Here is a 26,555-nt window from a genome sequence, read left to right on the forward strand (position 1 = left end):
TTTGAAGAGCAACAGCTACTGTGTAAAAATAGACCCAAATTTAAAGTCATTATTCAATGAAAATCTGAAAGATTAATTAATGGATTTGATCGATTTAGTTTTTAATATCAATTCAATGACTCGATCCAGATAAGGTGGTATAGCGATGAACGGAGGGGGAAATTTTGGTCTGTTCTCACACGATTATCATCATATGACTTAAAGGGATACTCCACCCCAAAATGAAAATTTTGTCATTAATCACTTACCCACATGTCGTTCCAAACCCGTAAAAGCTTTGTTCATCTTCGGAACACAATTCCGAACCAAAAGATATTTTGGATGAAAACCGGCAGGCCTGTGACTGTCCCATAGACTGCCAAGTAAATAACAGTGTCAAGGTCCATAAAAGGTATGTAAGTCATTTTCAGAATACTCCATCTGCCATCAGACGTGCAATCTGGGTTATATAAAGCAACGGGAAAACTTTTTGTAAGTGAAGAAAACAAAAATAACGAGTTTATTCAACAATTCCTTTGTCAACAGTCTCCTCTGTGTCTCTCCATATCACCGTATGCTCCGTATGCTCTTTTGTATCAGCCGCGCCACAAGGATGCGCTGTTTCTACATGTATTTAGCTTTGATTTGAAAGAAAACAGCACATCCTTGTGGCACGGCTGATACAGAAGAGCATATAGTGATATGGAGAGACACAGAGGAGACTGCTGACAAAGGAATTGTTGAATAAAGTTGTTATTTTTGTTTTCTTCGCTTACAAAAAGTATTCTTGTCACTTCATATCGTTACTGATGAACCACAGATGACAGATGAAGTATTCTGATGATGTCTTTCATACTTTTATGGACCTTGACACTGTTATTTACTTGGCAGTCTATGGGACAGTCACAGGCCTCTCGGTTTTCACCCAAAATATCTTAATTGTGTTCTGAAGACGAATGAAGCTTTTACGGGTTTGGAACGACATGGGGGTAAGTGATTAATGACAAAATTTTCATTTTGGGGTGGAGTATCCCTTTAAAATGTATCACATGAGTTACACTACAATCTAATAGTTTGGCTAGTTTACTTACATTCCTCCAATAGTCACTGTAGCACAGGTGCGCTCTGGGAAAGCCGGGACGCCGCCCGTTTCCATGGCACTGGTGGCAGCTCTGATGTAATCAACTGTGACATTCACCTGCAAAAACACAAAACAAAATGGTTAAATCACCAGCAGAGTCGATGTAATGCCAAGAAACAAGGCCTACATACACAGACACACTATAAGCCTGTCAGGAGCTCAGCTATGGAGATAAATTGACCACTGAAACCACACGTGAGGACACTGCACTGTAACCCTGTTTTATGATGTCGCATTAAACATGACAGAATTACGCCAAGAAAGAGCAACACATCAAACTCTGAATTTGATATCTTTGTACAGGACTGCAAATCAAGCGAAAAGCTGGCTGTAAAGGAAAAAGAAATGGATTACAGGCCTTTCAGGGTGGACAAATTGTGTTAGGGCATCTAGCGAAGGGTTTGGTGTGTGCGTGTGTGTACAAGCATGACTGTGGGCTACTTTCCAAGGTCACCCTGAGTCAGTGTGAATCATGTCAGGCTAGACCATAGATCTCCCCAGAGGAAGCCAAACCAAACATGGAAACTGTTTATCACGAAGCAAGAAAGAGGCGGGGATCGGTGACTATTTCGCTTGATGGCAACGGAGGCAAGCAGAAGGGAAGAGGATAACTAAAGCTGATTATTTCACACCAAACTGCTGCAGGTTAAGAAATCGACTCCATTTGTGTCAAACTCTTTCCGAGGTCATCGTATCATCCCGTAGGGGGGCATCGCATTCGGCGGCTTCTTGTTAGCTCTGAGCAAAGAAAGAAGCCACGTTGGGATATTCAGAGATGGGAGGCTGTGATCTGGCAAATTTCGTTCAATCAGTTCAGAGCAAACAGTGGGTTGGAAGCTAATTTGAAATAGTAAGCCGGATCTCCCATCTGTCTTGACTTGCAGGGGGGAAGATCAGTCATTAATCAGGATGGCACCAATAACAAGCCAAGGACGTAGACTTCACCTGACCGACTGCCACACCCATGCTCCTCTGGGACCTTGTGAAATGATTACATCCAACCAATTTCAAAAAATGCAAAAATGAATTTGATGGCAAGCACACCAAACACAAGACTGTATTTTTGCAATGCTTTAGCGAAAAGGTCAAATCACCATCTTAACAGTTTAAGGAGGTTCTCACACTGCATTGCGGTTCTGATCCATATGCAACTGCCTAGCAAAATGAGAATGTTGAAATAAGACAATTGTGATATGGCAAAAGAAAGATCTATGCTCTGAACTAATTCCTAAAGTTGTATGCCTCCACTTCTGGAATTCAATCCATTTATCCCTCCAATTAATTTGCCTCAAAATGACAATGTAACTCAGCCTATTGGACATAATGGAAGTTCATTAGGTGGGGGAATCCTGTGGACACTCATTTTCTTACCCCAGGAGTTTAGAGCTTCATCAACAAATAAACCACAAAATGATTGCATTTTCATCCCCTCTTCTTCTACTCTCCAGTTCTCTCTCAGAAAGGCAGAGACACAGCTCTGCACCATTGGGCAGGAGTAATGAGCTTGGTTGAACGACAACATACCCTTTTTAAGAAACACAAAGCGCCAACGATTCCCACTCATTCAGAAGAGCAAAAGTGCTTATGAAGAAAGAGAAAATGAATGAGCGAGAGAAAGAAGGGGCCCATTTGGAAAGCAGATGACAGATTAAATGGGCTTTTAGAGTCATGTCTGAATAGAAAGATCTGACTGAAGGACAACAGCAGTGGAGGGTTTCGGAGAAGCCCAGACAGAACCAGTACGAAGAGAATGACGAAGACAGAAATGCTGCTAATGGTGAAGCATCCATCAAAACGTAGACAGGTCCACAGAAATGTCTCAGGAAGTGCAGAAAGATTGAGCTGGTGCATGTACAGCAAGGATGCTTTCACACTTGGTTTGACTGCTTTGTCCAAACCAGAGATGGATTCCACTCCCTCCCCCGCTGGACTCTTTACACATTGTATATCTGGGTTCAAACCGTGGCATGTGAATCATCAACGCGAGTACCACCGTGATTAATTAGACAATGAGTCAGGAAGAGAAGATCCACTGTTCATGTTTATGGCATAATGGCAGTTCATGTTTTTGCAAGAAATGCAATGTGAACTGCTCTCTGAATGCAAATTATCTGGAGACAAGCAGGTATAACAATGTGTGACTTGGAGCATGCAAAGGCACAAATGCACTACGCTTTACATTCATGCCACCAGTGAATATTCAGAACTGGTTTTATTAAAATAAAAAAAAAATATACAATTACAGATTAAATGACTATGAGTTAGTTTTTAACAACAACAACAATAATAATAAACAAGTGATCAGTTTTTTATCATTGTTGGATTACAGTTATTGTTATTATGATTTATTGTATTAGCATTATTATTACACAATGGTTATATTCATTTTATTGTTAATAAGTACAGTTCTTCACTATCATCATCATCAACAAAAAGTCCATATTTATTTTTATTATTATACAATTTTTAATTTTATTATTATTATTAAATTAGTTTTAACAATACAATTATTGATTTGTTTTGAGTTATTGTTAATAAATTAACAATTAACTAACAATACAATTGTCTATTATTATTAATCATGTTCATTTTATTATTATTATTATTAAATAATTTTAACAATACAATTATTTATTATTATTGATTTGTTTTATTTGACTTACTGTTAAATTAGCAATACAATTGTTTGTTATTATTATTATTATGTGAAAAAACAACAAAAACAAAAAAAAAAAAAAAAAAAACAACAAAACTCTGTAATACATATAAAAGAGTTAAGCATACGTGTGCACTCTGATATGTGCACAGCCAAACCTTCTCTCTGCAATCTTAAGACCCTGTGAGCGGAGTCTAATGTGGTGAGGGTAGGTGTAGCCAGGAAACTCTGTAATACATATTTCATAGATTAAAAATGAGCTGCTAGTCTCATACGCCACTGTAATTCCCTCTAAAGCAGAAGTAGAGGGAAAAAATGAATGAAGTCTGCACAGCTCTGCTGTGGCTCCATTGATGTGCATCAGGGCATCATGTGAAAACTCAGCACGTCCTCTCCCATATAAATTAACAAACTAATAAGCAAAGCAGCACATACCTGCCTGGAACATACCTGCATAAACAAAGACATCAAACGCTTGACACTGACATTCCACTCAGTCACTGTCTCTTGTTAACACCTCACACACACAAATGCTCACACCCACATAACAGGAGGCACTTTGAGCGGGCAGGATTATCCAAACGTGCTCTTCCCTGATAAGTGGATTAATGCAACATTTTCATTTGACTTTTCCGCTGAGGCAGAGACCCTCTACAGAGGCGCTACTTAGAAAGTTAGCCAAATCTAGCTTTGGATTATGTCACTGGGAAGTTGTGTTTCAATACCGAGGGGAGGAAACGCACTTGTCCACACGTTTTCCTCCATTACCCACTGCTAGTGAATGCCACTCATTCTCTCCATCCTTTCAAAAGAAGAAACACGATTTGAAATGGACGCCACGCTCCAGAGCTGTGGCTCACTGGGGCTTGGAGGAGCTTCTTTACCTCCTTTCCTTTCATCTTCTCTTGCTGAATGTGCCGCTGGACTCTGATATTGATCACATACTCACTGAGACATAATGGGAGTTGACATTTGACCTCTTTGGGGATCTCTTTTTGAAGACTACAGCCATGTGTTAGAGTGACAGAAGATTGATGCAACCCCAATGAATCCAATGGGATCAGCTCAAGCTCTCCCACTAATAGTCTGGAAACAAAAGTCAGGTACTGCTTACCCTTTTTGACCAGCTGGGATGCAGCCTATAAAGAACGAATGGCATCTTAAAAATGGAAAATCGAAAGGTTCTAGGCATAAAATAGTCCCTTTTGCCCTAACCTAGCACAAATTAGTAATTAGAGTTGTACTTAAACAACAGAACAATCAGTTGTTAACAATGTCCCTATTTTATAGTTATGAACTTCTATAATTGCCCAGCTTTTATTTCTCTTTTAAACAGTTGGAATATTTTCCACAGTGGTTGCCAGGGCAGCAGGGGGATGCTAAAACGAGGCGTGCCTCAGTACAAGGCCTCATACTCACACCACATTGTGTCCTAGCAACAACTAATGGAATATGACAACAGACAGTTAACAAGGGCATTTTAAGGGCAAAATGCGATCAAAATTTGTCGCTGTAACCACTGTGTCAAGCCAGTATTAACTTTTGCATTTGGTCCACCTTAATATTGAATATCTGGTTACAACCTCGTTTAATTTCATAAGAAAAAAAAAAAAAAGTATTAAGATGCTACTTTTGACTCTGAAGATTGAAGATGATTAATGCTATACACTACTAATTTAATTCAAAGCACTTCTGTGCCACTTAATGAGCCAAAATTGGATCCTCAAAATGATTGCCGCAATGCAATCTTTTTGAGCTGGATAAATTCTGATTGAATTCAAACATTCCCACACTGTTTGCATTAATATGCAAACAGACGTCTTATCACGCAGGGTGTTGTATAAAACCAACTATCTGTTGACTACCGCTGAGTGCATACATTGGAAATGCAAAAATCTGATCTGAGATTAAACTCAGCTTGCTTTCCATTTCCTGTCTCTAGTGTCAAAATATTCGCATGATTCCAGGTCAGTGAACCAGACTTCTGTAAAAAGAGGAGGCAATAAAATATTGGTTTTATTGAAGCAACCATACGTTCATACAAGGATAATATAAAGCTGCATTAGTAATCCATGCATCTAGCGATCATTTATGAGAAGCTGTCTGTGTCTGAGGAAATGTGCGGTCATATTTCTTTGGTGTTAAATCAAATGGGCCTTAAAAACTGGGCTTTTCATTACTCTGCACATAAACACTGAATTATCTGGGTGAGAAAAGTCTTGAACAGACAATAAAGCGCAGCTTTATAAAATCTGCCCATTATACTTTAATGAGTCCCAATATGACAGAATCTTCAGAACATCCCACACCAGTTTATACCCTGCTGTCCCAATTAAAACAGCAACAACTTCTGATGCCACATATTTCTGTTTTTTATGAGTGACACAGATGGAAACTCTTCATGTTTTACATTTACTCCTGAAATCACCCCAAATATTTTCAAAATACACATTCATGCTCTTGTTGTGAGTGATTTGATACAATAATCCAGTGACATCAGGAACAAACCAATTTTTAAATATTAAATCAGGGTTAATGTTAAACCATAAATATACTAATGTTCATTGTTTATTCATGTTCATTCATAACGTTAATTTAAAATATATTAGAATTGTTATATATGCATTATGCAAAATTGTAAAATTACATTTTTTACAATTTTTATTTATTTTATTTAAATATTATAAAATTATTATAAAAACAAGTTAAATTATTCTTAATGCATTAACTAATTGAGCATTTACTATTAATCCAAATAAAATAATATAAATAAAAACCTTCTCTTCATGATCTTTCATCAAAATGTAAACTGGAAACTACTATTTTTTTGGCAGAAACCCTTTTTACTTTTTTAATCCAACCTCCTTCAAGCATCTGTCTCATTGAGAAGTTTTTTTTATCATCCAAGTAATTCTCAAAGACGATATAGTGAAGATCTAATAAATAAATAAATAATATATTGTGAGGAATAAGTACTGAAATTATCCTGCATGGCTTTTACTGTATACACATATTTGTGTCTTAACATCTCAACATTTCTCATGTTGATGCCCTATGCTTTGTCATTCCTTTGTTTTCTTCAAAAAAATAAATAAAGTAAAAAAAAAAAAAAAAAAAAAAATCATTTGTGCCTCTGTGAATAAAGTCGCTCCACTCAAGGTCTGTGTGGTCAATGTGTTCAGGGACTCCAAACAGAATACAGAAACTCAGCACAAGTAAAAAAATTCTGCATTCATATGCAATGGATAGAAAAACATTTGGAAAGAAAACTTTTATACAGAAAGGCTAAGGCATAATGTGGAAGAATGTCACAAAGTCTCTCACCTTCTTGCCAATGAGCTTCTTTCTCAAGAATTCCCGTGCCTCAAACATGTAAGGAATGTCATAGAGTGGACGGAAACGCTTGTCTTTGTCCTTGTTCTTCTCCTATAGAGTCAGACAGAACACGGGAAAAGAGAAACAGAGAGAAGAGTCAAAATACATAAATAAAAAATAGCCTTATGTCCCAAACAGGCACAACATTTAATCATTTCCTCAGTCTCTCATTTGACTTCCTTACAAAATGAGGTTCGAAGCTTCCAGTCTTCCACCCCCTCACCTCTCTTTCCAATTTTACCATTCCCTTACAACCTAATATCTGCCCTTTTCCCACACAACCATGCTAATGTGTCAGGACTGGTAGATGACACGTCTCATTGTCTCGATCTCTTGTTCTTCAAGGCATGTGACCCCACAAGCTATACGAGATATTCTCACTGCCACACACATTGATATACAAGAAATAGAACCTCATTTACATTTTTCATAAGAAAGGGAAAAAGGTTGTTATTCTCCCAGTCCCAGAGAAATGGCAAAAAACACTCAGTATGCTCAATATTCCAGGCTCCCGTATCGCAGCTGAGGCCACAACAGTATGAATTAACACACAGTGCCACATTCAAAGCCACTCTACCTAAAATAGAAAATAAAAGTCCTTTTTGTGTTGTGGGAAGGAATGCTGAGCAAATCACACGTTTCAATGAATCAGTAGATTAAATTACCAAACCCAGCCTGATTCGCTCATGATTCAGACTGATTTAGTTCAAGTTCAGAGCCACTGCACCTGAAATAGAAAATAAAAGACTAATAAAAGATGTTTTTGTGATTTGGGAAGGAACACATCACTCAGTCTTTTCAATGAATCAGTAGAACCCAGTCTTATTAGCTCATGATTTTAACTGATTCAGTTCTTAAGTTCAAATCACTAATTCAAAGATCAAGTCGCAGCAGTTAACAGCCTGGACGAGAGAAAAATTGCTAGGGAATATAGCCTGATTTCAGCACTTTTGGCACCAGAAAGCTATTGCATGGATTCAAAAGAATAGAAACAAAGCACACAAGTCATTTGGACTGTTTTTATGGTGCTTTATAACACTTCATGTTTATTGTAATTGCATGGAGAAAAAAAAAATATCTTATGCTTCATGAAACTCAGTCAGACAGGATGACAAGAGGGTGAGTAAATGATCTTTTTATTTTTTTGTGAACAATCCTATTAAGAATTAGGTGCCGATATTGCTCTACAGCTACAGATTTTTCCGATTTGGCTCATTCCAAGCAACAACGCTTTGACGCTTGAGGAAAAACCGAAAGCAAGAGCAGAAATAAACTGCAGATAGACAGCTAACAACACAGCCAGCATAAGGCATAGCTTGTGGGAGAGTTGAGAGAGATCAGACTGTTAACCCTAAGGACCAAATCTTTTGGCGAATAAAAGCATATTGACTTAAAAAGCATAAATCTCAGCGATTTTTAAATCCTCACGCTCTGATTCCAGTGAACGTTTATCTGCTCTGCAAATAACATACTTAAAACTACATCATCTGTGCCTATGTGGTCTGATATTCGGTATGAAATAAAACTGTATCGACCACCCACTTTTGAGAGTGAGACATCTCTTCTGATGGAGGAGCTTTCAGGATGGCTAAGGAACTGTGCCGATGGAATAGAATACAGACAGAAACCCCTGATGGTGAAAGAGAGGACAACCCATTTTCAGCCCGCCTATAAATATCCATGGCAATTCCTTTCCCCTGAGCAAGAAAAGCAGAGGGAGGCCATGCAGTCTTGCGTTAGAGTGTGCTTTTTGTGTAAGTGTAGGTAAGAGTGCAAGCATTCAGGGTTTTGCTAGGCGATCATGAATGTCAGCAAGCGTGTTACATACACAAAGACATTAATCTGTGCTTTTGTTTTGAATATGAGCAGGCTAAAGCCATATGATATTTGACCCATGTGATAGGGATAACATACTAACTAAAGCTGTAGCAAAAAGTATCATATGTCATTGATAAAATACTCAGAATCAAGGAACCAATGACCCTGGAAGTCTTACACAATTAACAAATTCAATAATTTCATCTCATTATGTCACAGCTGTAATGCTGCTGAACAGCAAAATCAGCACGCAACAAAAAGCTCTATGTCGATTGTTGAGATAAAAAGTCTTTGTCATTGTATTGGGCAAATCAAGTGTGTTCTGCGAAGACATGGCAGGGTGGTTACTGAACCATGTGAGGAGAAATGAGGAATTCTGCGCCTGGCTGACATGCCAATGTTCGCCCGTTACTGGCTCTTAAAAATGACGGTTTGGCTGCATGAAGTGAACGCAAGAACGGTTTCATTCTGCAAGGGCTAACAGGACAGAGCAAGATCTGCACACCTATCCGTCAGGTATGATAAGCAATCTAATCATGTGCTGATGCCAGAGAGACAATTGACAAACTGACTAGTACTATACTTGATTAACTCAAAAATGTAAATTCTGTCATTGCTCTAAACCCTATGATCGTCGTTCAAGATTCAAGATTTTTTATTTGTCACATACACAGTTATATAGAGCATATATAACCAGCAGAATGTCTGCTTTCAAAATTGGGGCTGTGGATCTCCAAAATGCATCATAAAAATAGTTCTAAGTCTATATCTAATGGTCTAATAATCTTCTCCTCCACCATAGCTTTTAAATTCATTCACTTCAAACCCAAAAATGTACTATTTAGAAATTAATATTTTATAATATTTAAAATAATGCAAAGCGCAAGGAAAAAGGTAGTTTAAATCTCATGATATTTTCATAGCCATTAAATGTAAACTTTTCTTCAGAACTATATGAAAGATATATCCCTTTTCAACATCTTCCACAACTTATTAACCCTAGCAGAGCTTTAGAAGGCTCAGAATATAGTGCATATATCATATGAAATACTTGATTTTTTTTTACTCATTAAAATGACTTAAGAAAGTCATACACGTTTGGAATGGAATTAGGGTGAGTAAATGACAATTTGATTTTTTTGAAAGAGCATGTGTGTGATGTATTATACTTCTTGTTCAACACATCTCAGCTCCTGAACTTTAAATCTTCTCACATAAGCCTACATAGATTTCTCTGTCTCTTACCTATATGCACAACTCGCCCTTCATTCCTGCTTTTCTCTCTCTTTTTCTCATTAGCCAATCTCATTATCTTCAGGTGATAAATGGCCTAAGGACTGGATGTGACTGAAGCAGAGAGAGAGAGAGACCTCATAGGACCTCCTCCATCAGGGAACAACCAATCACACCCTCAGAAAAGACTGCTCAACAGGAAGAAAGCCACTGTTTGGCACAGATGTCCAAAATTAACCTATTAAAAGAATATTTCACCTAAAAATATACATTTTCAATTTACTCATGTCTTTCAAACTTGTATGACTTTCAGAAGACAAAACGTATTTTGAAAAATGTTTCAACTGTTTTTGTTGATATAATAAGTTCTGTTGTTGATATAAAAAGTCCTATCTATAAACAATGGAATAAAGACATTTTCAATATATCGTTGGTGTTCTGCAGAGAACGTCATTCTTACATGTTGTAAATTTTTTTTTTTTTTTTTTTAGACCTAGCCCTTTAACCAAACACAGCCTCACTAATTAATTTGTTAATATTTTGAGCCTATTATTGAGACAAAAGGACTAAGTGTTCAAAATTATACATAAGTCCATACAAATAAGCAACTAAAGAAAAGCAAAAATGAAGCGAAAAAAATTTGCAGAAAAAAGACGAAGTGGAGTCAAAGCTCCATTTTCCACTCAGTTTGTTTATCTTAATGTTCTAGATGTCATTTTGCACATGCAAATTGTTAATTAAGCGTATCCTTTTAAATTTCCATTTGATTGCCATTAATGCCAGATAATACTCAGAGAATGTCACTTAAGTAAATGATTTGTTTTTGCACTTTAAGCAAATGAGCAGTTGAAGGATTGAGACGTGACACCTTATTTACCAAGGAAGAACAGGAGACCTGCATATTGAATGTAATTTTCTAGCTTTAAATTTATTTATTAAAAAAAAAAAACTAAATCTGATTTCACGAATTAATCTTGTTTATCACGATGCATTCATCAAATATTGCATTCTTCCTTTCATCTTGTGCAGACGAGCTTATGCATTTTCAGTGGTAATTGACAGCATGTCATAGATGCTTAATTTGTATTCAACCCATAATATATTCCTTTAACTTTGCCAAACCTTAACAAGTAAAACTTTAGAACAGATAAAGCTGTTCTATTCAGCTATAGTGCATCCAATCAAAGCAGAAGTCGAAATTTAAACTTGATTCAAACATTTCTTGATCATCAAGCATTGTGGACCTTGAATAATGCAAAAAAAGGGGGGGGGGGGGTAGCAATTTGAGAGTAACGATTAATGACTGGTGCATGTCAAGAGCACAACTGAGGTGAAAACCTTTCAGCCTCTCCCATAACATCACATAAGTCTCACACGACAGCTGGGAACAGAGTATTATGACCCTCAGCATCAGTCATGGGAGTCGCAATGAGCAATTTAAACTCATACAGCTGCATCACAGATGCCTTAAAAAATAATCGGCATTTAAGACAGTAATTAGAAGTGCCTTCTTAAAATTAATCAGCAGTGACGAACAACAGTGACGCATGGAGAAACAAAATGATAGAACAAGAACTGGAGGACACAGAGAGAGGGAAAAAGGCAGAGAAGGGGAGAAGAAACAATTGGGATGATCTTTGGAAGCAGAGGCATCAAAATAATCATGGTTAAAGGTATAGCTACATGTACGTACTGTATATGCAAACATGTGAATGTACTACATATAAAGAAATATTTTTAACATTATAAAATGTCTTTGCTGTCACTTTTGATCAACTTAATGCGTGTTTGCTGAATTAACTTTCGAATGGTAGTTCAGGTATATGACATTTTATATTTAATTTAATTTTTTACATGTCTTGAGGTGTGTGGCACCTCATCTCTGACCTTGCCTAGGGCACCCATGTGAGTCACGCTAAATTTGTATTGAACCCAGAACATTCCATTAAAAAGAATAAAATTCCGGTTTACAACATCCATGGGTCATTACTCTCAAATGATTGGAAGGAAGTTCGCTAGAATTCCAAGAGTCAACCGATCCTGAGGCAAAGCAGAGTTGTCTGCAAGAAAAAGCCTGACCAACCAAGTGTGAGATGAGCCATGGAACCATACAGTGACCCCAGACAGAGGCCACAGGACACACACACACAAACACATGCCTTCAGCAAGCAGGCACAGCAGAACACAAACTATGAAAAGACACAATGTGGCATCAGACGAATTACACGGTGAACTCAAACACACACAGCGCAAACACACTGAGTAAGGTGACAGCAAATTACATGGAAGTGTCATTCAATGACCGATACATTATATATTGCTATATCTGCAGGGAAGATGGGGGTACGGAGTCTTTGGCTTCAAACCCAGATGTCAACATTTCCCCTGCAGTCCCCTCACACACACATATAGTGGGAGGATGACTCATTGAGCTGATGATATAACTCCTCCCCCTCCACATCCTTGTGAGTGCTCCTAAAACGGCTGACACCACCACGCAGCTGGAAATAGCTCGCCATGGCGCAAAAATAAGCCTCTCTCTGGCCAAGTGAGTGAGGGGGGAGAAATGAATGAGGAAAAGAAATTTAGGGATGGCACATGAAGTCATGTTTCTCTCAAAGGGATAGTTCACCCAGTCAAAAATGGCGTGACGACAATGCCGAAAATGCCACTGGTTCAGTGTAAACAAATGGCGTATGTTTGAATTTTTTTTTTTTTTTTTTTTAGACATGGTAATATTTGTGTTTCTACTGGTGGGTCCTCTCCCTAATTTTAATAAGGGATGTTCATTTTAACCGGTTAACAATTAACCGACCGTTAAGAATTTTGACCGATTAATACAATCAGTTAAACGGTTTAAAAAGTCATTTATCTATTTTCAGTAATTTATTAAAATATTTAAAAAGGTTTGCTGCATGGTTAAAATACGCAACGTAATAAATAAATAAGTTGCATATAGTAATTTTATTATTTCATTCAGAAATAGGCCTAATGCAGACGCGAAATGTTTACAATCATTATAATAAACACTGTAAACATAGCTAGGCTATTTTAGTTCCCCTCACTCCACAACAAATCCTTTCAATTAACAATATTTAGAAAAGAACAAGAATTAAAAATAGGCCTTTAAGAAGTTATAGCAATAAAAACGACAAGCCAAAACGAATTCATTAGCCTAAAACAAAACTGAAACCAACGTTAGGTCTCTCATTAGACACAAAATCAAATATTTCCATATCTGCGATGTATTTGAATGCAAAATTATTATTTATTATGTAGCCTACTTCACTCACGTTCAAATATCCACGTAAAACAAAATGTTTTGCATAACATCACGGCGGTATAGTGATAACACTTAACGACATTGATTTTACTACATACTTAAATTGAGCAGTGTGTTTGGACTGTGTTTAACTGACTGTATTTTATTATGATAATGAACAGGCTGCACTGTCAAAGTAGCAAAGCTTAACCGTGTGCATGAATGCGGAGCCAGCGCAATCACTTGAATTTTTTCCTTCTAACAGTGATTATCTAGTATCCAAAAGTCATTTGCCTGAACAATAGTTCAGTAAAGCTTGAGCTTCATCTGAGGGTTGCCCCCCCTAAAAATATGATAAAAAAAAACATGCTGTGTAAAACCTGGCAACCCTGCGTCACCTACACACACACAAATCCACTGAGCGAGAACAAAGTCAACAGTTGTGGACCACGACTGTCAAGGCTATTTTGTTCACTTAAACGTAGGCTGGGCGATATATCGCATGCGATTGTCACGCGCATTTCGTCAGTAAAGCCGGTTCCCTGATTAGCGCTAAATCGCCATCACCTGCTTTCAAATGGAGCGCCATTTAATAGACAGAGCTGTAGTTCACAGACAAGCTATGCAATATCGCGTTCATTATCGAAGGAGAGTCATCTGCAATAATGAACGCAATATTGCGTAGCTTGTCAGTGATCTATGGCTCTGTCTATTAAATGCCTCTCCATTTGAAAGCAGGTGATGGCGATTTAGCGGTAATCAGGGAACCGGCTTTACTGACGAAATGCGCGTCACAATCGCATGCGATATATCGCCGAGCCCTACTTAAACATCAGATGAAGTGATTAGTTTCTCTTTAATACAGATGTTGCCAATGTACTTTTCTTAAATGTATTAAGTCTGCTATGTTAGCAATAATAACGTTACTTTCTTGACAGATGGTAATGTCTACAACGGTCACAAGCACTGTCTCGGCATGACCAAAACAGCTTAAAGTTGTCTAATTTGGCACAATCACCCTGCTGCACTAATAGTAGTTAGGCTGTGTATACTCGTCCTTACAAGTACAATTTTAGCTGTATTATTTGTAACCCCTTCAAAAATTGCTCTTGAGAAATTTGTTTATTGCCCAACCCCCCCATCCCCATCCCCCCCGCCGACTGTTAGAGGAAATTTACGCCCCTGGTCCCAACATTAAGCAACAAAAGCGAGAGAGAGAAACACTAGGCAGCAGCTGTCAGAGTTCATCTTAGTGTTGGTCAACACATCTGGCCCTAAATTCCCCCAAAGTCCTCACAGCAAGAGAGAGAGAACAGTACAGACGAACACACAGATCCCCGGGCTGGCCTGAGGTCAGGTTTGTCTCTTTGAGTTGAAGTGTTTGTACGGCATGGCGCAGGGATAACAGTTTCACTCCCTGTATTGAACTGAAGAGAGAGTGTTTAAAAATCAGGACGAGAAAGAGTGTGAGAAACAGATGGCTAGAAAGAAGGTGGAGCTGTCACACAGCTACACCAGACATGATGTGATAAAGCGACAAGCAATAAAAGCTCTTTCATGTTAATGTGAGTAAGTGGCAAGAAACAGGACATTTTGTCAGTCGCTTTGTTTCTATTTAAGTAGCATCGACTGGGTGGCCTCGTGTATACTGTATATTACACATCATATATATTCTGATTGACCATTAGGTGCCTACATACTAGAGGAGGCACTGATGGAACATTTGATGGATGAGAATGTGTAAGAGAAGGGGCAATTTTGAAACCAAACGGTAATATAGTGAACTGAAATTTCAATCACACAAATGGACCTGGACTTTTGTTTACAGTTCACAGTGTCACCATTACTTTTGTCCTGTGCATCCTTGAGATGCACCATCCCTGTTAAAAATCAATGGATTCACATTTTTCTGCTTCATAACATTTGGTTAGAATATGGTGTAGAGAACTCTACAATACTAAATATGAGCAACAGGTGTGGTCACATTTATGGCTTATGACATTTTGCCAATGCGACCTCAATATTAAGGGTGCATTTAGTGTGACATCATTATCTGCATACCAGCATGTTGTGAACCTTTAAACTCTTAATTTTGTCTCTTAATGTGTGCGTGAAACGGAGTGTTCACAATGTGCATGTGCACAAACAGAAAGCCATTACCATTAGCCATTTTGTTAAAATGCAATCAAAAGAGTGACTGAAAAAAAAATGTTTGCAGCTGTTCTGAAACCATTGTACAGCTGTTGTTTGAATATTCGCAATTAAAATTAATTACGATACCAATTTAAAAGTTGCTGTGTGCTAAACTACTGCAGACATGCTAGCCAGAATTGATTAGCTTGATGAAAAGATTAACAGAGATCTTGTAGTTATGTAGCATCATGTCAAGGTTAATGTAGCATTAGATTAAGAGGAAAAATATAGGTAGCCTCCCCTTTACGATTGCAGAGGAACAGCTCGAATAACTACCGACGCATTTGCAAAGGGTTATTGTGTTTAATGGAGTGAATAAAACACAACATGAGCATTACGAATTCAACTTTTCTTCATTCCAACACTTACAATGATTTTTCAATACACTACACTACATTCTATGTTTGTAGAATTTAATAGAAATAATCATAACCTGATCTCCATCAGGTCCCTTCGAACCAAAGAGAGTGAACAGACATGATGTTTAATGATGTTTAATTGTTTGGTACTCTGCTGACTCCCAGCTGACTTTTATTCAGACCACAGAAGCACAGGGTCAGAGGTCATATTTGCCATGACAGCATCATTATTGATGAAACCTCACATTCAAGGGCAGCCTGACCTCAATGACTGTAATGCATTAATACAGGCACAGCTTTGCACACTTCTCTCTCTCAATCTCTTTCACCCTCATCAAAGAGCGCAGCCCAGCAGGGAAAACGTACTGCAAGAACATCTGGTGCAGAGATGCACTACAGAAGATACAGTCAGTAAACTAAACAGTAGTGCAGATTTCAAAAGACGAAGTACCTCCAGCACATCAATACCTCTACAACACGCCTGTGCCAGGAAAAACGCTGCCACCCAGCATATAAAAGGTAGATGGCAACATCCGAATCTTTTCTACTAGGATGCCTTTATCTGGTTGGTTTTTAAAGGCGGCATTAATGTATCCACGGCTGCCTATGGTAAAACAGCATCTGATGCAGCAGTTGACAAGTGTGAATTTATGCCCATTAAAAAAAAAAAAATTTTTATCAAAAATATATATTTAATTTATACAGAGAGAAAAAAAAAACATTATATTCACTAAATATGTAATTAAATATCACTAAAGCTCAAATTAATTAGTTTTAGATCATTAGAGATGATGTTATGGCATTGTGAATCCAGGTCTGAAACCAATTTTGTTCAGAAACTGTAGTAAAGTCACCGATTGACTGTGGAGCGAGGGAGCTGCCATAGGTGTCAGACACATGCATGCAACCAAACACTGACGGATGGTCACCATGGTATTATGATAATTACATCATGATGCTTGATACACAAACTCCCCGTTATCTGATCTACCTTCTGTAGCACAAAGACTGTAATTAAATGGGATTTACAGTTTTCTGAGAAAAATATAAGTGCTTTGTCTGTGCCAAACTCACCACAATTCAAGAGTGTTGTGGATGGTTGCCAGGTCACTGTTTTACAGCTGTTGGTTAGGGGTAGCTTTAATGGGATGGTTCATTCAAAAATGAAAATGCTGTCAATTTACTCACCTTTGTTGTTATAAACCTCCAAAATGAATTTCCCCTTTAGAAAAAAAGATGGTATTTTGAAGAATGTTGGCAACTAAACAGTTTTGATTAACATTGTCCTTGACTGTATGGACAAAAACTGACATTTCTCAGTATATCTTCTTTTATTGACAGAGGTTCGGAACAACAGGAAGGTAAGGAAATGACATTCTAAGATTCCAAAAGATCAGTTTCCTCTCTCTTTCAGGTTTATCTTTCGCGAAAAATCAACTAGTCAAAAATACTAAAAAAACACCCATTTTCTAAAAGCTCTCCGGTTCATCTCATGCCTCCGAAGCACGTTTGAGATCTAAATACATCCGTAATCTTTATTGTTTTGTAATCATCTCTGATCTGATTAAAGCCATCTTTAAGCTGGCAGGATAGAAACACGCTGTGATCCGAATGCTCACTGCAGCCCGGTATCCATAGATACAGAGCCACAGCTCCGCATTCCAGCTCTCTGTTTACATGTGCATGACAAATTGTGACTCTCTGAAAAGCCTCCATTAAAAATAATCACAAACTTCATCAAAGATTTGGAACATATTGCTGCATCTATCAAAACTACAAGAACACAAAACTATTTTCCTGCAAAAACATGCATGCAGCTGCAGTTTACTGTTAGTTAAAGCCCTCTTTAATAAACTACATGTCTTTAATAAACTAACAATTTGCAAAAATCAAAACCAAAGTAAAAAATTTTTCCCAACATGATGAATCATTGTGTCTTATTACAGGAAGTCAGGGATCAAGAAGAGGGTGGCTAATCGCAACGAGACGTTCACACTCCAATTTTAACTGCTTTTAGTGTAACGTACAGCTTTCAGATACACACGCACATTGCTAGACAAAACACCCATTACACATGAACTCTCATTAACAGCCTTAATGGGCATGAATAAGAATAGAATATCACATTTCTGAGCATTTGAAAACTGCAAAAATGTGTGTGCGCATACACAGCCCCACAAAATGATGCTTCCATATTAATTTGTTAACATCTAGCAAATCAAAAGTGAGCATCTGAAAATTGCATTGGATTGAGCGGACACATATGACATTAATAGATAAGGAAGAGAGATTCATCGAGAGCATGTGCTCATTACGGGAGTAGATCTATAGGGCTTTTGGCTGCAGTGCAGCACTGGTGTGTCAGAGAGAGTGGAGGGTAGGAGGGCCGATGGGCTTCTGTCTCTAGCTCCCCCTGGTGTCCAGTAAAGACACCGCTCTGAGATCTGAGTTTGAAAGATGCATGAAGGGAGGAGATCGGCACTTTTAAGAGATGGTGGGGAGAGAAATCCTTCACATCAGCACTTTGCAAACAGTGTAGCAGACAGCCGGGACACTGTGGATTCAGTAATGGCCTTAGTGACAGTGGTATCAAAGGACAGACATGCATTAATTTGTACCTCGCCTTCAAGCCTCGGGGGCCTGATGCTGGACAGGTGGATGGTCTTATGCTCCCCAGAGTTCAGCTTCACCACAATGGCATCTGCATTCATGACTTGCATCACCTGAACAGAAGAGGGCAAAAAGAAAATTCAGTAAATGCAAACAGTCAACCAATTAACAATGAATTCTTGCATAATTTACTTGCAGCAGGTTTGACATTATGATTATGATTTGGTCATAAGACAACCAATAACCAGTGACATTTTATACTATTGGCGTCCAAACTTCACAAATGAAACCTTATTTGAAAATGTTTTTGTCCATTTTGAAGCATGACAGACATGGTGAACTGTTCTTTTAAGAATAAAAAAAACGATTTGAAAAGACAATTTTTACATTTTTGCAGTACCATTCATCAAATATTTCTTGGAAAGGGTTCTAGTTGCTCAATGCATACTCAGTTTGACTGTGCTAATATGGTAGAGGCCAGACACACCAAACTGATATCAAAGAACTAGCACAAAGAACAAAGTTTAAAGCCAACAGACAACACCTACATTCTGAACCTGGTTTAGAGGAAATAACTCTCCATACCAGCAGGTGGCAGAAGTCTATATTCTTCATTCAAAAACAAAAACTAGTGCCAACGGTACAAAGCACACTGCAAAAACTGGGTTAACAGACGCTTAACAACAGCCTGGCATTTAGCTTGATGTGTCTGCCTTAACAGTACATGTTTGAAAGTCAATACTGGAAAGAAAAAAAAACCTTTTAGATGGTTGCATTATAAATTTAGCCCACTTGCAACACCACATCTACAGTGACAAAAGCACTGCATTTGTAATAGTTACCACATTCAACAAGTTGTGAGAATTCTTCGCACTCAAATGCCTTCAGTGATCAATGTTTTTGAAAAGACTGATGTTTTCAGTCTGTTTATTTACTGAACAATTGTCAGTCACCTCAATATTCATGAGTGATGTCGAAAGTGCCCGAGTAGGTGTTAGAAAGAGAACGAGAGGTGGCGACCAAGTCACCACTCCACCAGGAGAACGGGAGAGACTCACTTGTTGCCAGAGAAACGTTACTGTACTCCACCACGAGCCTTCTGCAGTACAAAAGCAAACAGCTGCAAACAAAACACTTCTCCCACACTCTGTCCTCAAAAGAACAACCCTCCTCTCTCTGATTCTCTCATCCTACCACCATTACCTCACCATTTCACTCATATAAGACAATGAAAGCGAGCCGCCGGGGAACACAAAGGAACTTAGAAGTGTGCCAGAGCATTTGTTTAGCAACAGATCTACTTACATTATATAAGACATTAAATAAACAGCCTATATGGACATGCCCCTTCAATAAAGACATATTTTTACATTTCTAGGGGGAAAAAAAATACAATTGCTTGTCCATACAAAAGTTACCTCCACGATTTAGGGTGTTGTGGGTAGTTGCAAAAGATTTCTACAAATACTTATTTTCAGGATTACCATCCCATCCCAGCCCAATCCCAAAGTCTCTGATAGCTTGAGTCTCTTCTTTGTTTTTAATCTATGGGATTTTTCATTGTCTAATCACTCAGAAAAGTACAGAGAGAAAAGACAAGCAACGTGAAGAGACTCCAGAGGTTAAAACTGGCATGTGCCACCACTGACATGCAGGGTTTGTGACAGAATCATGTTTTATTAGAGCTGAGAGGACTCGCCAGACCATGCGTTACATGTGCGGGCCGCATCTGTTGTGTACATGGACAAACGTCACAAAAGCTCTGACGTTTAGAACCACGGCTGAGTATATCATCTTATATGATCATCAAGTAATTTAACAGAAGAGTCATCGATGTGGAAGATGACTGGCGTTTGTGCGAGTCTGGGTAATGGATCAGATATAATCAGACCTGAACAGGCAGGGGAATGCCTCAAAAATACATGCATTATCTAGATCTGAGCAACTGAAGACAAAATTACAGTCTTCAGAGGGACGTGAACAGGAAAGAAGGATGATATGAGAACAATTACGACACAGGCTGACAAATCGTCTGGCTTTGCACTGAATCTTCAGCCTGGAACTTAAACGGATCACTTGCAAAAACATTCAGCTGGATGCTCGACAGCGATACGGCAGAGAAAGCCACAGTTTATGTAGGTGTGTGTTCCTAAATGCACTCAGTCCCAAATCAACCAGGTCATCGGAGCAAATCAGTGCTTTTATTTTTCGATGTGGTAGCAGCTGAGCAGAACTGCGAACAGTAAGAAGAACATTTTGCTGTTTCATTAGCAGACACACATGCAAGGCACTTCACCGCAAGCTGCCAACAGGGATCTACAGCCCAGATCCATGACTCACTCTGGTACTGCAGCCCATTGAACGTGACAGGGAGCTACTACCACCTACAGACCATGACTAGAATTACATCAATAGGACACCAAAGAAGACAGGAAACATTCAAATATTTGGTACAATTTTTTAAAATGTCCATCTTATTAACTTTACAGTGCTGTTTTTTTCTATACTTCCTCATATTGGTATATTTAACATTAACATCAAAACATTAAAAAGTGGTGCCATGGTAATTAGTACGGTACTTCCGATACATGCCATAATACTGAATGATTTTCATATTATACACTACCATTCAAATGTTTGGGGTCATTAAGATTTTATGTTTTTGAAAGAAAGATCTCATGCTCATCAAGTCAGAAAAATTTTTAATATTGTAATAATGTTATTACAATTAAAATAACAATTTTCTTTAAAATATTTTAAAAAGGCTATTTAAGCCAATCATCTTTAAATTGAAATAAACTAAGTTTTTTTATTATTATTATTATTATTATTATTATTATTATTATTATTATTATTATTATTATTATTATTATTATAGGCAAACACTTTTTGAACATGTGAAGGACAGGAGATGCAAACCAATTAAAACAGCTAGACCTGTATGCCAGGACAGAGAAACAGCTTACAAATACTTGCCATTCTGCCTTTGTCAGTAGCTTTTTCTGTTGAGTCTCTCTCACACACACACACTCCCTTAAACACACTCGCGCACAATTTCAAAGTATATCTTCTTTTTCTCCCGGCTCAGAGAGATCTGAGGCAAGCTAAAGCTCATATAAATGTTTTATTCTTCACTTCTGGTATTTTCTGACTCAGGCAAAAACACACTTTTGTGTCTGCGGATTTTGAAACTAATTCTGTAAGCAGATTGCAGAGCAACACCTTTACATAACCCAAGGCCAAGCATGAATATTTTAAAGGTCTTGAAGTTCACTGAAACAACCTCACTTTAAGGAGAATGAAGAAACTTTCTGCAAAAGCACAGTTGCTGACTTAGGAGAGAACAAACAGTGTCAACATATCAATTAAGACCAGGCGGCAGCGGTTTAAACAAAGTTAACAAACCTAACTGATGTGGCAATATCAGCACAGCCACTGCAAAAAGTAACCTAACACATTCGTCTTTAAACTTAAAGTCAACATGAACAAACTTTTGAACATTAGCATATTAAGAAAAAAAAATTGATTTCATGTTCAATCTTATATCTCTTTCAGACTCAACTGTTTTTTAACATGCAAGAAAAGCAAATAACCCTTAAAGTTATCATTGTATTATTCTTTTCTCGTGCATTGTAGGCCATGGACGCGAAAGCAGCTTTTCGGTGGTAATTTAGAGGGAACGCTGAAGGCTGCAGCTGAACAGAACCGCTGAGACGGCCCAAGGCTGACTTTAACAGAGTATGCAAAATGAAATGAAACACCTGAGACCTGAAAGGCCTGCCTCGCTGACAGACACAATAGAGAACAAGACGTCAGGGAGACAACTACGTCAACCGCAGTCAGCACTTTAAGAGACTGCGGTGCTCCAATATTCTTCAGAAGCCCTGGTGATAAAGGGGTTTGAAGAGGAGACAGAGTAGAGATGGTCATTTGTTATCATGCTGGGACTCAGCTGGTGAAATGTCACGCTTTGTCATGCTGGTGTGGAAGCGTTGACCTACTCTGCCGACTTCTCCTTATGTTATTTTTAGATGTTCTAAGTGAAACAAGTCTACGTCTAGAGATCAAGGGTTTGGCCGGAAGGCTTGAGGGCTGAGTTTAGATCAACAGCTTTTAGTTACCTTCAGTGAGAAACATCAGAAGCACTTCTGAAGAGTTCAGAACTGCAACACCATCTATACAAGAAATTAGTGGTGTGACGGTTCAGATTTCTGACGGCTCGTTTTGTGGGTCAATTGCAAGAATAAGTAAAGTAAATAAAAAGTTACAACGTACACTCAAAAATAATGGTACAACAGCAGCCCCTGGGGTGGTTCCTTTTCAAAAGGTACACTTTTGCACCTATTAGGTTCTAATATGTACACTTTAAATAGGTACCAAAATGGACCCTTCAGGTACAAATATGTACCTTTTGAAAAGGTACCTCCCCAGTGACAGCTGTTGTACCATTACTTTTGAGAGTGTACCAAATCCTTAAACGTTTCCTCTTGGCATTCATGTTGGTTTCATATGATTTAGAAACACATAAATCCTTTTAATTTCGTAACTCAAAAATTTCATGTGGCGGAGCTATTAAATAAAATGATTTTTTTTATTATTATTATTATTTTTATTATTATTAAATATGTCAATGTACACATCTTAATTATTACAAAAAAAAAAGTTGTAAAAAAATTTCTAATTTTCCACAGGGACTTTTTCTATGATATAATTTCCTGTTTTGAGAATTTTTATTGCTGATTGCTCCTCATTACTTTGATTTGTTTTATTTTTGATTATTTATAATATTGTAACACTGTAATTAAACAGAAATAGCAACAGATAATTTCTTCCATATTATGACATTTCTATGTAACAGATGATGAAAAAATAGGGCTTTTAATGAGACTTTCTGTATTCGTTTTGGCTTTCATTATTTTGATTTAATTTATTTTAGAATGAAGGAATAAATCTGGACAAATAAGCTGGAATAAATAAGCATCATGTTATTGACCCTTGTATAACTTTAAAGGCTGCACGAATTGAAACGGAATATGTGAGTGAACAAAAACTCACCTTTGCTACAAACTGTCTGTCCTTCTGGTCCAGATTGGCTGTGGGAGCTACATAGTCCTTCCAGATTCTCACTTTACGCTCTTTCGCTGATCTGCAGGGTTTGGGAGAGAGAGATAAGACATTTCACCAAAATGAAGCACAGCATAAAGGACAGCCACATATGCACTTAACTGGATTAAAGACAACCTTGTGTGCCCCTATCGTATTTCATTATGATTGTGTCTAATGCTTCAGTAAGCCAGCAGGTGGGCATCAGGGCAGGTGTTCTTGAACGGCTGTGTGATAAGTTGCCACATTTGATAAACTATTCTGCTGAAACATGAAGTGAGAGCAACCCACGACAGTCTAAAGCATTTAACAAGCTGCTCAGTCTGATCCAACAGCCCAAATGTCAGGCTTATTTGAAATTAATAGTGCACTAGGGCTGACAACTGTCCGACTGACAAGCACTGACCGTTCTGCTGCTCTGAGTTTCTCAGCACCCTGGGTGTACACAGCCATGGACCAGTCCACACAACGAGCAAAGCCTTCCTTCAACAGCAACTCTGTGATGTTCCCATTCTATAATGACCACACAAACAAACACATTAGGATATCATGATAGCTAAGAAATTTATAAGAAACTGAGAAAAGAGAAATAGTAGGGAAGGAAACCTCCAGACTGACAGTGTGAAGCTTTGCTGGCATTATCAACAGAAAGAGACCACTAAGGTAAATGTGTATAATATTGTTCATGAGCAAAACAACCTCACACATTGTGAGACACGGATTATGTCTGACACTCTGATTAGCAAGAACTATGACACGAGGAGGCTTTATACCTGTGGTTTTGAAGTGAATGAATTAAATTTGTCAACGATTCTTGGCACTGTGAAGGCCTGTACAACAAACATGTGCATAACATATTAAAGTAACTTTTTGAGGGAACAATGTTCACTTTAATTTGAATTATTTTTGTTGTGGTATGCTTCCTTTCCATTAGGTTTTTAGTCACTGTCATTGTGGCTTCCATGTTTAAAACAGTGTATGCTGGTTAAAACTTTACACAATGATAGTGAGCATTTCTTTATATCAGGTATTGTTCGAAAAACAATAAGCAAAAGACGAACTGCAGCTATCGTACTTGATGCGACCGAAACAAAACAAAAACAAAAAGCAAAACAAAAACTCCTCTCTCAGTATTGCTTGCTTTCCAGGTTTTCCAACTGAGAAAGTCCATCTCATGTAAGATTTTGGATCAAGACTAAACTGCTCTAGTCTAAATCTGAACACTCAAAAACATGGTTTACACTTTTGCTCAACTGCAGTTATTAGAGATCAAACAGAAACTGGTCTAGGATGATATGGCTCCTTACCGGGTGCAAGATGGTCCCCAGAATGACCTGGTTGGGACAGGACTCCAAAATGATCTGCACATCTCTCTGAAGTAGTCGTGACTCTGTGAAGAACTTTGCCTCTGCTGAAAAAGGCTCGGGGGTCTCGCTGCCATCTGCCTCCCGTTTAAACGTAGGGCACTGGAGACACAGATTTCACAGAAACATTACATTCTCTGAAATCTACTGGGAAATACTAAGAAACAAACCCCAGAAAACAAATCACAATCATCCTTTACAAAGAATGCAAACTTTCCCTTCCTGAAAAGCCACTGAGTAAAAACTCTAGTTCTACCACTAACACACTTAATTTAGCACACTTATGAAGTTCATTTTTTCATGATTAGTAAGATTAAGCAGTAAGATGGTCTAATGAATTCATGGAACAGGTCTGGTCTAAGAAAACCTAGAGGGAATCTCTCAAGGCTACCTATCAAGAGATACATAGAAATGAACTAATGAGAAACTGAGAAAGAATATTGGTCTCAAGGGTTCTGCTGAAAGAAATTGGGTTTCTTTTAATCATAGCATAACATAGAGAAGGGCTAAAACTCACCTTGACTCCGGACAGCATGACTGTCACCAGATAGTAGTCGGGCAGAAGCAGCGCCCGTACTATGCAGCCATCACGCACATGTTCAATAATGGCTATATGCGAAAAAGATAGAAAGAGAGATTGTTAATGAAGTACAAAACTTGAAAGTGTAGTCTAGATTATGCTTCTGTTTTACATAATTAAAATTACATTTTATTCAAAAGGGCTCAGTACAATTTAAAAAAAAAGTAGCTACATTTATTTGATCAAAAATACAGTAAAAACAATAAAATATAAAGTATAATTTCTATTTTTAATACATTTTCAAATGTAATTTATTTCTGTGATGATTGAGCTGAATTTTCAGTAGCATTACTCCAGTCTGCAGTGTCATATGATCCTTCCAGAAATCATACTAATATGCTGATTTAGTGCTCAAGACACAATATATTTTTAATTTTGAAAATATTTAAACAATTTTGTCTTTTTTCAGAATTCTCTGAAGTTCAAAAGAACTGCATTTATTTGAAATAGAAATCTTTTAACATTATAAATGTCTTTACTCTAATTTTTGATCACTTTAATGCATCCAAATCTCACTGACCCCAAACTTTTGAATGGTAGCGTACAAAATTAAACACCATAGATTGTGGCTTAAGAAAAAATTAAAACAATACTGGTGATAGAATGATTACAGCATGATGAACTCTCTCTTCAACTATTGTAATATTTAAAACTTAGACAATTCAGCATGTTAGTTTGATTCTAACTTTGTTTTTCCAATTCAAATTGTCAGCCCACTTCACAGAAAGTTCACGTGGTGTCACAGCATGTGGGTAGCTGCCAGTATGTAAACAGGCCTCTCCAGTTCTGCATCGTACTCACTTTTGACGAGAACAGCAAATTGGCATGTTTAAAAATTACTTGGCATTACTGCACAGCAAGAGATGTGAAATAATTCGCTAA

General features: G+C 37.8%; 1 protein-coding gene across 1 annotated transcript in view; it reads right to left on the reverse strand.

The window, feature by feature from the left end:
* Nucleotides 1-26,555, reverse strand: part of LOC109096473 (staphylococcal nuclease domain-containing protein 1) — a 151,878-nt gene that overhangs the window by 116,572 nt on the left and 8,751 nt on the right. The window contains exons 6-12 of the mRNA XM_042741495.1: nt 25,611-25,702; nt 25,037-25,195; nt 24,136-24,242; nt 23,682-23,772; nt 18,635-18,739; nt 7,101-7,202; nt 1,071-1,177 (exon numbers count right to left, since the gene is read on the reverse strand). Coding sequence (XP_042597429.1) covers nt 1,071-1,177; nt 7,101-7,202; nt 18,635-18,739; nt 23,682-23,772; nt 24,136-24,242; nt 25,037-25,195; nt 25,611-25,702 — 763 coding nt within the window. The remainder of the gene's footprint in view (nt 1-1,070; nt 1,178-7,100; nt 7,203-18,634; nt 18,740-23,681; nt 23,773-24,135; nt 24,243-25,036; nt 25,196-25,610; nt 25,703-26,555) is intronic.

Source organism: Cyprinus carpio, chromosome A4, assembly GCF_018340385.1.
Source record: "Cyprinus carpio isolate SPL01 chromosome A4, ASM1834038v1, whole genome shotgun sequence".
Classification (NCBI taxonomy): domain Eukaryota; kingdom Metazoa; phylum Chordata; class Actinopteri; order Cypriniformes; family Cyprinidae; genus Cyprinus; species Cyprinus carpio.